Here is a 17,274-nt window from a genome sequence, read left to right as displayed (position 1 = left end):
AAGAGTCAGTGGCAAATATAAAATAGTATCATCTGCATAAAACTGTAGTTAACAGTCATGGATAAATATTTCAAATCTTTGATTTGTTCAAATGCTACACAATTCAAAAAACACTGTGTGTTAATTGTGCTTTTTAACTACCTGACGGACTTTGAGTTCTCCCCATTGTGGAATAATGATAATTTTTACATTAAAGGATTATATAGAATAAAAGCCAGTTTGTATGTTGCTTTTAAGAAACAACAAACAAAACAAAAGCCATCTACTTGTCATGCAATGGTTACTCTTCCATACATTACCACAAAATATGACACCATGACACCATGAGTGTCCAATTGTTGACCATGCAGGAACCTTGTGGTACTATTCATTTCTGTGTCGGAAAGTGTTTGAAGTTTGTGCTCCAATGACCTCTGGGTCAAATAGCACACAAAGGGGCTGTGCACTTGTGACGACCATGTAGATGTTTAAATCAAAAATACTGGCAATCAGAGGTGTAGGGTGGGAGTGAGACGAGCAGTAGGGATTGGGGGGGAAGGAGAGCTTGTTCTTGAGCCATGGTCAGATGGGAAAGTGTCGGGTGGTGGGTGTGTGCAGCGACATGAAATATGTTGAAGAGATGCGTGTGTTATCTTTTCTCCTCACCACTGACCGTCCAGTACCTCCCCTTGCGGTGTGTCGTCAGCAGTTTCATCTCAGCCCCTGGCAGGACCTGCAGGAGAAAACAGGAGGAAATCTGATCCATATGGTGGCACTATAAAGCTCACCACTTGATTTGCAGGCTTCATCAAAACTGGTCCAGTCTTCATCACTTCATATGACTGGCATCCTCCTCTCACACCAGGTCACTGCGCTCTGAACTCCTCACTCCTTCCTCAGCCGCACTAGTTATCCACCTGACCTCAGAGGTGCCGCAGCAACAACTCTTCAAGGCTGATTCTTCTTTAAGAGGTAACTTTATTTTAAGGTCAAAAAGTGATGGACTTTATTTGGACAACAAGTTTTAGTTGATGAGATTAAAAGATGAAGAATATTTTGTTTCTAACAGTAATTTTTTTCATGTGCATGTGAAACCAGATTGTTAGCAGGTAATAATGAATGTATGTGTTTTTTCTTGTGTTGCCAAAGAAATGAAGATATTGGGCCAGATTGCCTTCTTGCTTCTGCTTGGGGGAATCTGGTGTCAGAACAACCGTAATGCTAAAGCTACTGGCAAGTCCACCAAGAGGTCTGGTGGGAACCAAGGAGGTGATGTTGACCAGTCACCCCCTGTCGTTGAACTGATTCCTGGAAGCACTGGAGCCACTGGAAGTACGAGAGGCACTGGCGGCAGTGGAGGGATTGGAGGTACCGGAGATGCTGGAAGCACAAGAAGCACTGGAGGCAGTGTAGGGACTGGAGGTACTGGAGATGCTGGAGGCACAAGAAGCAATGGAGGCAGTGGAGGGACTGGAGGTACTGGAGTTGCTGGAGAAACAAGAAGCACTGGAGGAAGTGGAGGGACTGGAGTGGCTGGAGGCACAAGAAGCAGTGGAGGCAGTGGAGGGACTGGAGGTACTGGAGGTGCTGGAAGCACAAGAAGCACTGGAGGCAGTGGAGGGACTGGAGGTACTGGAGTTGCTGGAGGAACAAGAAGCACTGGAGGCAGTGGAGGGACTGGAGCTACTGGAGGTGCTGGAAGCACAAGAAGCACTGGAGGCAGTGGAGGGACTGGAGGTACAGGAGGCACAAGAAGTACTGGAGGTACTGGAGTTGCTGGGGGCACAAGAAGCACTGGAGGCAGTGGAGGGACTGGAGGTACAGGAGGCACAAGAAGTACTGGAGGCAGTGGAGGGACTGGAGGTACTGGAGTTGCTGGGGGCACAAGAAGCACTGGAGGCAGTGGAGGGACTGGAGGTACTGGAGTTGCTGGGGGCACAAGAAGCACTGCAGGCATGGCTGAAGCCGGACGGGAGAGCGCTGCTGGGGCTCGAGCAGCTGGACAGCAGACAAATGATATGAGGCTGCATTTCCTCAAGAACACCAAAGTCACATGTAATGATGGAACAGCAGCTGGGTGAGATTGGTCTCATATTTTCTCTCACTTGTATTCCTGGAACTCTTGATTGTATTTAGTTGCCATCTGATTAATGGGCTGATTTCAGTAGCTACACAGAGCATCATGGTGTCATGGATGATTTATCGTCACCATCTCCTCATTCCTGATTATTTCTGGTTCTACAGGTTTTACCTAAAGGAGTTCAGAGGAAGCCGCCGATGGCTGTTATTTCTGGAAGGTGAGTATTTAAGAACCCAACTGGTTAATTTTGGTCCCCAAAGGTCAGCTTGTTTTGGAGCAACGCCCCCATTGGAATTTTGACGGGGATGTCATCTTGGCATGTCATCTTTTATTTTTCTCCTTTTTTGGATGTCATCTGTCACTTTGATAGACTTCTGTTGGAGTAAACTTTTGAGGATCGTTCTCCTGATTAACTTCTGTGGGATTTCCAAAAAGCCATAAACATTTTACCTGGCTGACAGGACAAGATTCTGAAATTACGCCTGTGTTACAGAATGTGAGTGAAAGTATGGTACAGCCTTGTTAACAGATCAGGCTACAAGTTCATTGCTTTCCCTCTCCATTCCTCACAGGCCTCTATGATTGGCTAACAAGGGTCTCCCCTGCTGGGCCGGATGTGACAGTCTAATATTAGTCTCTATTATTTTTAGGTGGCTGGTGCTGTCACAGCAGAGAGACCTGTGATTCCAGGTACCAAAATATCCCACGACTAATGAGCTCATCAGGATGGCACGAAACAAAAAGAGGTAGGTCAAGCGGCCATGTTTTAAAAAGCACGTCCTACATGTTTCCATAGTGTTGCTTACTGACCTCTGATTGCTCGATTTACAGGAACTGGACTACTTTCTTCCCAAGCAGAGGAAAACTCTCACTGGCATAATGCAAACATTGTGTAAGTACTGTGTGACTTATTATTGTGGCTACTCAGTGAAGACTTTAATTTGTTACATTTCTAAAATTCTGTACTCAGTCAAATATAATCTCATTGCTGACAAAAGCTGCAAGAAAAATTTGTATCCAACAATATAAATGCCCACAAATTCCAGTGTGTCCTTTACATTTGAAGGGTTGCAGAGCTAAACATTCACTAGAGGGCAGTGCAGAGTCAACTGTTTCTGACAACAACAAATATGGCGACAGTGGTGGAGGTTCTTATAGTGGACTGCTCTGCGACAACTAGCTGCTGTATGGTTCACAGTGAGACTTCTCGTTGTGTGATAAGTAGTGTCCAGTATTACCAGACTCTTAGAAAAGACCTAAAATAACAATTCAAGCCTTTTATGGGTGAAAAAAGGCAACTTTGGAGGACATTTCTTGGACTGTTGCAGTTCAAATCAAACCAAATCAAACAAGTCAAATATACTTTATTTTACACTCCATTTTATGTAGATTATTATCAGGCCAAAGGGCCACAGCAGCTGTAGAACAGTACATTTTACAACAAACAAAAAAAAAAAAACTTCCTCCACAGGATTACATCGTGGCTACTTCCTACGTTTCGCGCAATCTTCTGAACAGATTCAGAGGATTTCTGAACGGTTAAAAAAATACCAGAATTCCCTTTAATGTTGAGCATAAAGTCAGACTATTTCACTTTTTAAAGAAAGAACCTCTTACAAATGAATAGATTACTTCATAAGCAGTAAAATGCATCCTTGCTCAATTCTATGCGCTCATCAGTTTTGGGCTGCTTCAGCTTCAGCTTCACTTGTTCTGATGTGACCAGCAGCCAATAGCGGTTTATGCAGAAAAGTGAAGGAAGAGGCCATGTGCTTTCAAAGTGGATTTTTATAGAGGAGATGGTTCTTTTGATGGCCTCAAGCTATGGTCTACCAGATGTGATTGTCTCCTTTATTGCAGATTCATCCCGTACTGTTCCAGTGATGTATGGAGTGGTACTGGGCCGACCCCAACCCCCCCGCCACGGCCACGACAAGGAAGAGAGAAAGAAAGAGAACAAAATGCAAACAAGAGTAAGTTCCTTTAGATACTTCAAGTCCACTGATCATAGGGTCAGTTGTTCTCCTAACTCTTCCAGTCACGCATGTGGATGTGAATATTAGTGAAGCACTGTATGCATACCATGAGTGCTGAGTGAATGGTTAATGAAAATGCAGCACACTCACCATTTTCAGTGAGGTTCCTCCCTAACAGATTTACGATATGATTGATTTAACTGTGTGTTGTGTTGCTCCCAAAATGTGATGTTGTTACTCTGTTGTTATCAGCTGAGTACACTTTCATGGGATCCCTGATCATCCGAGAGGTCATCAAAGACCTCATCCCCAAAGGAATCAAGCTGGCCAAGGTTGTAATGCTGTCTGGCACAAGGTGAGTTAGTTTGATTGCTGATGCTCTGACACTGACCGTAGCTGTGGACATGAGCCTGCATCCTCTGTCCCATATGGACCATTTCCATGTCTAACGTTAAACTAGTGAAGCCCTATTTTGGGTGCATCCTCTTGTCAACGATAAAGATGTTTGCCGCAACTGTGAGCAGTGACATAATGTTTATTAAAGGGCCTTGCCCTGTAATGGTGAACATACCTCCAAGGTTAGCAGCATGGTCGTTAGAACACCCCCAGGCCCTAAAACAAGATCCACTGACTGGATGCAAAGCTGCTCAATTTTCACTTCCCTGCAGTTGGCTGGCATGCCCCTTTCATTTTGACACCCCTAACATAACCATGTCTCTCAAAGCCAAACTATTTATTGATGTTTTTGGCTCCCCTGAAGTGCTGGCGGGACAGGTGTTTTGCTGAACATCGAGAGGGTGGCCAGTCAGCTGGAGCAGCTGGGTGCCGAGGCTCAGGTCCGAGGCCTGGTGGACTCTGGCTGGTTTTTAGAGAGTAAGCAGCAGAGATCACCCAACTGTCCCGAGACCGTCTCCTGCTCACCTGAAGATGCCATCAAGATAGGACTCAGGTGAAGATGTGCATTCTTCTGGCAGGCACTACAGGTTTGGTGTTTAAGTTTAACAGTGTAAGGTTTTAAACAGTGTGTGTGTGTGTTTTTTTTGTTTCAGGTTGTGGAATGGGGTTGTGCCTGACAGGTGTCGGCAGCTCTATAAGAGAGGAGAGGAGTGGCAGTGCTTCTTTGGACACAAACTCTACTCTACCTTGACCTGTGAGTGCTCTCTGGTACCCAAGTCTATCTTGGTGTTTGATTAACATGTAATATAATTGACTTGCGCTGTTTTAGAAAAGGTGCACATGTACTATGACATGTTGAGTTTGACATGCTCAGAAGTAGAGAAGTTAACACATTCTATACAATCCAGGCAAAAACCTAAAGCCGGAACGAAAGCCACATTTTCCTGAAATGTTCTAGTTGTGACAACAATGAAAAACTTTATGTCCTGAACTTAATCACCTCAAATAAGGATTTTACAATAAAACAACTTTGGGAACTCGAAATTCTAGTATCAAATAAAACACTATGGAGACAGCAACACAGGCTGAACCTGAAGAATTTGCTTGTTTATCTACAAAGTATCTTGTTTCTATTTGGTGACATCGGGGCAGCGCAACAAGCCATGAACAAAAAAGTGACATATTACCTTTACAGATACAGAACATGATTGTAAGTCCAATAACCATTCTCCTTTTATCTCCTCTGGTCTCTACCAACTACTGAGGGAAATATCTTACTCTTTATCTGCCAAATGCTCCACTCTATTCAGCAGATAGTCTCGGCTGAATAAATACGCTTTTAAATAGGCCTTTAAAACCTGAACAATTATCTAGAACAAGCTATAAAACATTGTAGAGCAGGGGGAACCGTGGAGTGATCAAGTGATAACTCTCTGCGAGTCCGTCACAACAAGTGATTACTCACAGCAACACATCTGAATAATTGTTATATCGATCAAAGCAGCTTTAATGTTGATCTCCTTTGCTCCCTGTAGCCCCTCTGTTTGTTGTGCAGTGGCTGTTCGATGAGGAGCAGCTGCGGGTCGAGAACATCTACATGGGAGGACAGAGTCTGTCTGAGCATCAGTGGCAGTACATACAGAACCTGGGCAGAGAGCTCACAACCTCCCTAAGAGATGTCACGTGAGTTCCCAGCAACTTCTTTGCCAGAGCAACATTTAATGATAACACTAGATCAAAAATGCCCGAGATGGTGTATGGGCCTAAGCTTGGAAATGACCGTATTCTATGTATGTTTTTCAGGGCTGTGTTTGCTCCATCTTGCCTCTCCCACACAGTGCTGACTAGAAGGTAAGAATGGATATGTGACTCATGTGGCGGTAATACACTCTAACACTTGCTACCCTCGTCTATTCCAGTAGCCATCTTTACCTTCTGTGCTTATGCTGTTGTGTCTGCTCACTCGTTCATCATGCCACATTCTTCATGTCACCAAATGCTATTTCACACTTTCCCTAACCCCTTGCTATCACCCCCTGAACACACTCATTCTCTTCCTGCATACATGGACATTGATAGGTCAGGGCAGTCTTAGCTACGTTTACATGGTCGGACCAAATTATAATTGGTGTTTGTGCAGTGACTCTGCTGTGATGTAATACTTGTTGCACCAAGACAATGAGACAAGAGTGTGCAAAGCAAATAGCAGACCGTGACATGGCTGATTATACTTTCCTGCCTAGTATTTAGCTTTCTGCTAACCTCTGCTCTTCTCTCACTCTTTATTTCTCACCCCTGACATATCTGTCTTGTTGTTCCTCCAGCAACTGGATGACTTTCCAAGTACGAGGTACTTCTCTGCCGCGGGCCCTACACTGCTGGGACAGGAGCCTGGAGGCAACACGCAACAACAGGACTCCAGCAAAAGGTTGTCCTTTTCACCTGGTCGACACCTGCCAGTGGCCCCAGTGCAACCCCACCTGCCCGGCCTTGGTGGACCAGGCCACCCAGCAGGAGCTTACCCTGCTCCAGATGCTAGTAGCCTTGGGCCTTGACCTCCAGAGGCTCGGCTTGGATCCCCAGGGAGATGCAGATTATCCTGCCACCATGGTCAGCAATGGTGGCTAAGTGTATGAATGGAAAGCAGACCCAGAGAAAGCCTAACAGAGGCAATTTTTGAAATTTAAATGTAACCATAGAAATAGTACAGAAATCGGGTTACTACGTTTTGTGCTGCTCAGCATTCCATTATGCTCCATGTGTCTGTTAAATTGGTGGCTGGTGGGTATGTCACTATGTCTGGGTGTGAGTGGTTTAGCTCTCCCTCTACTGGACACCAGAGGAAAGAGCTTTAGGCCAAAACTAAAGTTGTTTCACTTGTAGTAGTTGGCAGAGCTTTGGATTTTAGCAGTTGGTTGGACATACTGTACCATCTACAGCTCACTGTCATCCTGATCACTCAACATGAAAATCCAACTTCAGAGAATGCCAGTAGAGTTGATAAAGAGGCTCCTGCATGAAGCCAGGGGCACAAACATGTTGCTTGGACAGGAAAGAAACATGCGTTCATCATATACTTTAGTTGTTATGTTTAAATTTGCTCTAGTTAATAGGTTAATTTATTATCATTGCACACAACAGTCATACTTGTCATATGATTGCAATTTTTTAGGATGGGATGATTCTGATTCTCACACAACAAAATTCAGTGCACTCATAGTGATAAAAGTTTTTTGATAAATGCATTAATCTTTTGCACACATACAAAGACAGTGAGTTGTATCTATGCTCATGTGTGATCATTGATATCGGCAGGAGATCATCTCTGAGAGAGAATTTCTTCTCATGTATAAAACATATATAAAACATAAATATATTAAAGCACAATATATATATCCTTTCATTTAACTTATTTACAACAACCGTGGTTATCCACGGCTCCCCTGTTGGGATCATGTGTATCCAGTGATATGCAAAGACATAATACAGACTTTGTATTGCAAATCTTTATTGTCAACATTTAAAACCAACCTTTTTCGTAATGTCATGCTACTTTTACCAGGCATTTGCAGGTGTTACTGTAACTGTGTGTTTTAATTTCTTCTAGGTACTGTATGATGATCATATGATATCATATGATAAGCATTTGACTAGAATGTACCTGCTGGTAATAAGCACCAGACTGAATTGTTACACCTATTGAAACTGGGAATAAAATATTACCTGTCCCTAATATTGTGAAGTCTGCATTTTTGTCATGCTTCACCCAGGTCTGTTTGCTAATTTTTCGTGGCATTTTCAACTATAAAACAATAATAGTTTGCACAGTATTCATTTAAAGATTACACAAATGTACAGAGCCCACTGGGATCATCATGTCTCTAAAAGCCATTCAAGCAAATATGAGAGCAGCAGAAACATCTGGGATAAGTTTAAGATGTTTCTTGCCCACTTCATGACCTTCATGACCTCTTCTGTTCACTGAGCCAGGGCAGTGCAAAAACTGTTGTTTTTTTTAGAATTGCACACCCCATAATCTACAATTAACTCCGAACAAATCATCTCATGACACACATCTCGCCCACCTTCCTTCACGCCCAAACCACACTGGTCATTTCCTCCTGTTGTTGCACTAAAAATGTTTTACATAAGCAGAAAAGTCTGGGCTTTGTTGTTGATTATGCTGAAAATTACCTTGCTTTCCAAATGTTCTATTTAAAGTGCGCCTTCAGCAAATGTGAACATTGATTGCTCTCACCAAGCCACATTACCCTCAGGAATGCGCATATGTTTGTTTTGGTTTCTAAACAATCCATCAAATATTTATGGCTGAGCTAAATGCATCAGTAGGGTAAGAATTGTATACATTACATTACATTTCATTTAGCTGACGCTTTTATCCAAAGCGACTTACAACAAGTGCATTCAACCCCGAGGGGACAAACCCGCAAACTTTTTTTTAGTTTGCGGCGGAAGATGTTTCAACTTTCTGATGTCCGGATGTCGATGCAGTATACAGAATTACTCTTCCTCAGCCTGAAGATCCTGCATGAAGTGCGCATCTCGTTGTGAAATCATGGTTTTTATAATGTGGCTGAATAGATCCGAGTATTCCGTTAGACATGTATTGTATATGCAATAAACCCTCTCGGATTAAATAAATAAATATAAAAATAATGAATAAAACCTATTTCAAAGCCACAAGCCAGGTTAATGACAATAATAACATGCAAATCATCTCTGTATCATTTTTACTAAGTAGTGGAGGATGTACACAATAATTTCACTTAAGTAAAAGTAGAAATAAATACACAAAAATCTTCTCAAGTAAATGTGCCACATTCATTTATCTGCTTAATTTAATGTACGTGCTTAAATATACAATTTTACCATAATATCACTATAGTATTAAGAAGTAATTCCTTGGTGTAGCCTATTCCATAATGCTCTAAAGGCCAAATGTATTGAAGGTGTTTCTGTAGATGTATCTGCCTGCTCTGATTGGATCAGTGAACCGACACCCCCACTCAATTGATTACTTATATAAAAACATATATGTCAACATGTAACTCAATACATTGTAATCAGATATTTGCTGATATATGCAGTTGAGTAAAAGTGAAAATGAACTGTAAATAAATGTATTTAAGTACAAAAGCACAGTAACTAAGTAGATGTAATTAGCTACATCCCACCACTGGCCACTATAAGATAAAGTATTTTCGCGACGGTGTGGCTCATCTTCGCCTGAGTCCATCTTGGATTTTTTTTCCCATATTGCATTGCGGCTTTTTTCTACTTCCTCTTTCCGCCATATTGCAGAACCGGTAAGATGTCTTTCTCCCCCGTCACCTTCAATCTTTTACGTATCGGAGGCATCTGAAGGTTAAAAATGCAATCGATGTGATCACGTTGTTGCGGAAGAGCAGATGAATGATTTGAGACGAATATTGTCTCGATCGGTGAAAGTAGAGAATCACAGCCGGGCGTCAAAGTTCCTCCCCATCGCTGTGTCCGGCCCTGGGAGGCTGCCCTCAATGCGCCCGCGCTGAGCTGTTAGCTTAGCGGCCACACACGTCTGTTTTCACCGCTAACACACTTAGAGGAACCGGCCTGTAATGTGTGTATATGTGTGAGCGGAGCACGTGCGGGTCTCCTCCGGCTCTCAGCTCACTGTGGACAGGTAGAGCTCCACTACGCTCCCCGAGTCGTTGAGGCTAGTTAGCCGCTGTGTCTGCTCATGAAGGACCATGCTGTGATGGGAGTCGTGTGGCTTGTTCCCCGGGACCGAGGTTGAAGCGGCGCTGCCCGCTGGGTGTAAATGTCCGCCGGTGTCCGCCCAGGGCTCCCCTAACCTGTCCAATTTAGTTTAGCCAAGTTGCTATTGCTCATTTGTAATATACGAAAGCGTCGCTTCTTGCTAAGCGCTAGCCAAGTTGTGCTAGCTGGATACAACGAGCCACAACTCGCACGCCTTCATAGGCTCCTTGTTGTTTTATGTGGGTCCCACTCAGTGCTTAATTGTGTACTTAAAGTATTAGCACCATTATTTGGAAGCGTGTTAACAGACATAAGTTCTCCTCCAGTTTGTAATACGTAGTCTGGGTATGAGAACACTGAGAACTAATGTAAAGTCAGTGTATGTTCACAGATCGCACGTTCTTAAACCAGGTCTTTATCTCTGTGTCCACAGGCATCATGGTGCGCATGAACGTTCTCGCAGATGCTCTGAAATGCATCAACAATGCAGAGAAGCGTGGGAAACGCCAGGTCCTCATCAGGCCCTGCTCCAAGGTTATTGTGCGCTTCCTCACCGTCATGATGAAGCACGGTGAGTCGCTGCTACTTGTCTAGTGAGGGTGGGTTTGAAACATTATGTTAACAGTGTTACTTGTATATGTGCTTTTATGCAGTTGCCATAAGATGGGTCAGCATGTCACTAGCTGAAAGTCAAATTAAGTCCAAAGTGTCTTCATCTAATGTTGATGTTGTTTCCCCCCAGGTTACATTGGCGAGTTTGAGATCATTGACGATCACCGAGCAGGCAAAATTGTCGTCAATCTCACTGGCAGGCTGAACAAGGTAAAGTTTCGTTTCTGGCTCCACCTTCCATTTCCACACTCTTTACTATTTAAATAAACATTTGCTTTCTACATGTTGGAGATGTCAACCTCATGGTGAACATGATGTACATCTGTTAAGAGCTTGTTACAGCTTTTGGTCTGCTCAGTTCTGCTGAGTTAGAGTACGGTCATGCAGGCGAGTTAGTCAAACTGCGGCGCAAATTTTAATCCCCTCCATCACTCACACAGATTGGAAGTGAACCTGAGGCGAAGATTTTCCATAGATACATTTGCCCATGTGTGACCGGGATCTTACTCTTCCAAATCTCTTATTTTTCTTCCTGTTTTGAGAAGTGGTGAATTCATTAATACTCTCAATGAGCTGTTGGGAATATCAAAGTTATCACAGATGGTAAATCTAATAGTATTCAAACAGGAGCTGTGTATCTGCTTTTGTTTATTTTGAATGTTAACCAGTGTTTCTCCTTATTTTTTCAGTGTGGTGTGATCAGTCCTCGTTTTGATCTCCAACTCAAGGACCTTGAGAAGTGGCAGAACAACCTGCTGCCCTCTAGACAGTTTGGGTGAGAATCCCACACAGACTATTGCAGAGTCTTTCAACTGAAATGCACATAAGTGAATGGTCCCAGTCTTACTGTAATTATCAACTTGCTTGTGCATCATGTGTCCTTACTTGTCCCTCCTGATCTTTAAATGGACAGGAAATTAGTTGAAAATCAATAGCCCCATTTGTCTAACTTTTAAAATTCCTATTGGCATTGGTGTTACGCCGGTCGGGGCATAATGTGTTTAACAAATTATATTATTTTGATCATTGGTTGAGTCATTATTAGTTTGGAAGGACGCTGAGGAGACCTTGTTGTCATTAAGGTGAATCGTACACGAGAGGAGTGGAATGAATCTGTTCAGAATCTTCGCCCCAAAAAACAAGTATCACTGCTCTGCAGATGCAGTTCTTTTTAATTTCTGAAGAGTTTTGGGTGAAGAAACTTTATATTGTAAAGTTAAAAACGGTCAATGGGTGGTTCCTGTTGAGTTTCATTTGAACTTTCACTGGTACAGCAGGGTAAAAAGAGAATTGTCTGAGAGCTTTTTTTCAGCACTTTATACGGTGCAGTCTGTTTTATTGGAGGATGTAGCAGTAACTGCAATGAGCTTGTCTGCAGCTCGTATTGAGGTCAGCATTAGGGCCTGGTACCCCATACTGGGGCTGCTAGATTATGGGAAAAATCATGATCACGATTATTTTGGACAATATCAAAATCACGATTATTAATGTGCCCTTATTCTGAAGTCCGTGCTTTATTTTTTTCACTTCTGGTTCCGGTAAACACCGATGACGGCTGCGTGTCTTATTCCTCCGTGAAACCAGGATATCGGTGCCCGGTTATTCATACTTTTAATGATGGCAACCCTAACACTCCATGACCGGCTGACCGGCGCGGAGAAATGCGGGTCCGGTCTGAACAGCCAGGCGGGAGCGCGCTTGAGAATAGCGGTGCGCGGCCGCTACATGTTCTGCTGCTGCCCTCCCTGCTTTTCCACTCGCGCTGTTTTTTTCACAGCCGGTAACCACACACACAAATCGCCTCCTTCACTTTACAGCTGCTTGAGAGTGAGAGCTGGGCCGCAGAATGCTTTTGGGGAAGGACTGAATTGCGCATGCGCGTCTCTTTCGAAAAAAAAGCCAAATCGTTTCAACTCGATTATAGTAGTTTGGAGATCGTTTGACCCCATAATCGTAATCACGATTAAATTTCGATTAATCGAGCAGCCCTACCCCATACATGTATTTCTCAGTGGTACACCATTGTTTCCTGTTCAATTCCAATCTGTGCGAGCAAGAGGGCCAATAAAAAAATTGGATTCTTATGGTGAGGCAAATGCAGCGATGCCCTTTTTCTAATGGGTGTAAAATGTATTTGTGTGCTCATAATATCCCAGAACACGTGGATTTGATCGCTGCAGTAGGTGCTGGCTGCCTCACAGCTTTGTTCACTGAAGCTGTTTCAGGCAATACCATTGGGTAAAATCTGGCGAATTGTCTACTGACTTTCTCCGTAGTTTGCGAAACACGGGCGTCAGGTTTTCACCACAGAAATTTACAACAGCATCAAATCCGCTGCGTTTTCAGTAGAGGTGCAGCAGCCTTAAACATTACGCAACGTATTGACTCCGCTGTGGGGATCATGTGTACAGCACACACAACACCGGTGTCTGCTTATCACAAAAATCTCTCTAGACATCTTTGTCTGCGTCTTCTACGTGTATGGCACCGCTTTTTCACTGGGAGATCACCCCCCCCCCCCCCCCCCCCCCACACACACACACTATTGTGATCCAGCGGAGATCCTCTGCTGAGTTCACACATTGATTTTCTACAGACTTAATACTAGGAGACAAGGCAGAGAGTTCGCAGAAGCTGCGCTGCGTCCAACTCTGATATTTGCAAATGCGCGTTCGATGGAGAAAATTGGAGGGAACTGCAGAGTTCAGTGCATGTCTGAAAGCAGCTTGAGTCTCACCTGTAGCTTGCTATGAATGTTATACTTTCAAAGCTACACCAGTTGGTTTTGATTCGTCTACTCCCACAACCCTTACAATGCCCTCTGACTTTTTAATGCTATTTTGCGCACCGGTGGATCCTTATTGTATAAAAAATTGACTTTCTTTCCACAGATACATTGTGCTGACCACCTCGGCTGGCATCATGGACCATGAAGAGGCCAGACGGAAACACACAGGAGGCAAAATCCTTGGATTCTTTTTCTAAAATGTAAAGAACTGCAAATAAAAAACAACCAAGAGGAAGCTGTTGTTCTGCTGTTATTTCGTGCTTCTGTAGAGAAATGGTTTTCTGAAGCGCTGCAGCTTTAATCAGATCCTTCAGAACAGACAAATCAGGGTGCTGGTATTGTTTGATAAGAACTTGACAGTTAAAATTGCAAGAGGATGGGACGAATGTAAACTCGTACACAACCTGAGCAACATGAGTGTAATTGGCAATATGAATTCAATCTCATATCATTAGAAACTTAAGAACAAGGAAACTGCTCGTCTCTCTCGTTTCCTTTGGCTGTGCAACAGTTTGATCAAATCTTAGGCCACAAATTAAATCATGTCTGCACACAACTTTATTAGAAAAACTACACTGGCTTATTCATGAAATTGTTAAGTTAGTCCATGTTGCTGCAATGCTGAACAATACAGGTCAGGAGCTTCAGTTTTTGACATCAAACCTTAGAGTGTGGCATGATACAACTCGAGTTTTAAAAGGAAAGACTACTGAGACATCAGAAAGGTGTGAACAAACTGGTGAGAAGCATATCTGTGAAAGGTTGGAAAGGATTGATCATATATTCAGTAAATACATCTTTAAAGGATCACCCAGAATCTCAAGACTCAATATTTGAATTTCACTCTTAAAACATGACAATATTTCACACTTGTCCTTAAATGTTTTGGGGTAGGTCTTAATTATTTTGACATTTAATGTACCTATATAACAGGGAATTCTAAAGAAAAATGTATTGGTATGCATAGGTTGGAAAGTCTATAATGGTTCTTTCTCAATCTATAAAACTGCAAACAAAAACGTAAACTCTGCTTTTGTGTGAAAGGTCTGTGCAGTTTGAGATAATGTGTGTCGAGGGTTTTGGTCTAATCGGCTACTTCACCTTATCTTCCGTTATGGGAAACCTAAATTATTCTGTAGCTCCAATATTCCTTCCTATCTTTCGTACTTGAAAACTTCATAATGGTCTTAAGAGCCCTAAACTTAACCTGCAGATACCTGGACATTACTGAATGGAGTGATGAAGGGGTTAGGATGAGTTCATGTGTGGTCACTGTTTCTCACCTGATGTAAACAGACTCAGCGGGAATAAGACCTGAGAATTTATCCTCTAATTCCTCAGGTAAAACAACAGGTGGATAGACTCAACCGTTTCTGTCTAAGGCTGAGAGAGAGAGTGATAATAGGTTTATCAGTCAACCACTAACAGCAGCACATGAGGTAAACACGTGGATGTCTTGTGACCAGGCCACACCCCTCAGAGGACCATCTCTAAACACATCACACCTGATGAACACAACTTGTGCTCTGACCCCGGACAAACCTCAAATAAGCACATCCATGTTGTGGCTGTGGCCCCCAGTGACTGTTAAGAGCCGCCCCATCTCTGCTACACGGCCGGCAGCTTTTAAAGAGCGCCGGGCGTTCTGCCCCTGCAATCCTCTCATCACTGTGACCTTTCCTGGGCTCCTCTGCGTATTTTAGCCGTCGTCCCCGTCCTCTCTGGAGCCCGGTGGCTGACCTGGCCTCAGACCCTCAAGAGCCGGGAGGCAACAGCCCCGCTAATGCAATAGCTCTGTCCAAGTGCTCCTTGTGGGCCGTGCACACAGACTGATTGCCTCCCTCATGGCTTCACAGCACTTAAGCGCTTCCTTGTAAAGGGAGAAACAAACTCTTTTGCTGGTGCTGTTTTTAAAGAGCGGGGACTGCAGCCGGGACGCAGAGCGCGGAGAGTTCAGAGGAGCTGTGGCGTTAGGCCTCTGCAGCTCTGTTAGCAGTGTGCCTGGTGACATTTAGTGCAAATGGATTGCAGCTGTATTGGCTGCAGGGAATAAATCCGTTATTTAGGTAGCTTGTAAACAGTTTGATAGTTCTTATTTTGAAAGGGTAGATGCTATAGAGTTTCAGAAAAGTCGACAGATGTCTGCACATCTTGATAAAAACTAGATGCTTGACAGATGGGTAACAAACCCGAGGAGGAGACATGCACCTCAGCCGATACTCCCACAATTTATTTTGTATTGTACGTCCCAGGAATACTTGGTCTTCTGAGATGCTTTGGTGTGAAAGAGCTGCTTTGCTGCACACCGACTGAAAGAGGCTGTGGTGAAAGTCGACCCAAGAGCAACTTGAAGGCACTGACCATACAGGGAGTTCCACATCTGTCAGGAAGCCGGACTACATCTGTCTCTTCTGTCTTTTGCTTCACTTTTCTAATGAAGCAATAAGGGCTTTAAAAAGATATGATCTGAAAAGCTATCCGACGGCAGGAGGAAAAGAAAATACTCCCCTGTGGAGAAATATGAGAAAATCTGGCTTTTAGAACAAATTTCTTGTGGTCAGCTAACCCTAACCCTAGTGGCATTATTGCATTATAAGATTAGTAAGAATTCTGTTTCAGAAATAAGAAAAAGATTCTGAGTGACACTGACCTTTGTACTTAAAAAAAAACATCACTCAACTAAGTGGTAAATATCTTTATCTAATCGATCTGATCTATTTGAATGACAATAATCATTTTGTCATTTGTATTTTTGGTCATTTATTTGTTAGAACAGATTTTTTTTTAAAGCATAGAAAATGACCAGATAACTAATATACATTGCAGGAGGAGGCAGAAAACACATGAGCTACTTTTAAAACTAACCAATGATGACATTTTACAAAGTAGGGAACGGGAAGATGAAATTATAAATGTTCTGTATTTATATAGCCCGTTTCTAGTCTTGATGACCACTCAAAGCACTTTACAGTACAGTTAATGGCCGTTCAACCATTCACATACACATTCATACAGTGCATCTATTGGCAGCACTTTTTTCCTATAGGGGCTGTTCGGGGTTCAGCATCTTGCCTGAGGACACTTTGGCACGCAGATGGGGAAGACCAGATGGGGATCGAACCAAGGACCCTCTGGTTAGAGGACGACTGTTAACCAGACGCTGAAAAGAACAGTGAAAAATAATTCTTGGATTCGCCCCAAGATGAAGACCTGCCCAAAAATGTAATGTTTTCTTCTCTGATCCATATCACATCCATCAAACAAGTTTCATATGTATCCGTTGGTTAGAATCAGTTTCCTGGTTTGTTTTGGTATCTACAGTTGCAGCGGCTCTGTTTTCCAGGACATCTTAACAGCTCATGTCATCATTATGAATCCAATATTCATCTGACTGTCAATGTTTAATATTTAACACATTCCTCCATCTTTCATCAACACACTTTAGATGGAGTTACTGCAGTATAAACACAGCTGGAACAGTGAGCCAGGGAATAATGCTCTGGCTGGAGGAGGGAAACACCTGAAGTCAGATCCACACTTGCGAGGCCTCCCTCACTGTTTGTGCCACAGTGACGGAGTGTGTTTGAAGACAAAGTGCGTCACTGTAACATCCTGGGGTCGCGGTCCACACTCCCGCCAGCCTCCAACACGTTCCTCCAGCCCTCACCATCTGTCAGCTGGAT

General features: G+C 43.2%; 2 protein-coding genes across 2 annotated transcripts; both read left to right on the top strand.

The window, feature by feature from the left end:
• The first annotated feature begins 1,130 nt into the window (after window positions 1-1,130).
• notum2 (notum pectinacetylesterase 2) lies at window positions 1,131-7,059 on the top strand. The gene is made up of 12 exons (XM_053419159.1): window positions 1,131-1,311; window positions 1,933-2,056; window positions 2,224-2,276; window positions 2,710-2,805; window positions 2,891-2,951; window positions 3,920-4,032; window positions 4,288-4,390; window positions 4,796-4,984; window positions 5,085-5,185; window positions 5,967-6,114; window positions 6,235-6,282; window positions 6,756-7,059. The coding sequence occupies exons 1-12, from the start codon at window positions 1,131-1,133 to the stop codon at window positions 7,057-7,059; spliced, it is 1,521 nt and encodes a 506-aa protein (XP_053275134.1).
• Window positions 7,060-9,646: 2,587 nt separating this feature from the next.
• Window positions 9,647-13,826, top strand: rps15a (ribosomal protein S15a). Its single transcript, XM_053419408.1, has 5 exons — window positions 9,647-9,758; window positions 10,625-10,762; window positions 10,934-11,013; window positions 11,493-11,578; window positions 13,695-13,826. Exons 2-5 carry the CDS (start codon window positions 10,630-10,632, stop codon window positions 13,786-13,788), a joined length of 393 nt encoding a protein of 130 aa, XP_053275383.1. The 5' UTR covers window positions 9,647-9,758; window positions 10,625-10,629; the 3' UTR covers window positions 13,789-13,826.
• Window positions 13,827-17,274: the final 3,448 nt, after the last annotated feature.

This window comes from Pleuronectes platessa, chromosome 3, assembly GCF_947347685.1.
Source record: "Pleuronectes platessa chromosome 3, fPlePla1.1, whole genome shotgun sequence".
NCBI classification, from domain to species: domain Eukaryota; kingdom Metazoa; phylum Chordata; class Actinopteri; order Pleuronectiformes; family Pleuronectidae; genus Pleuronectes; species Pleuronectes platessa.
This window is presented reverse-complemented; position numbering and strand designations above follow the sequence as displayed.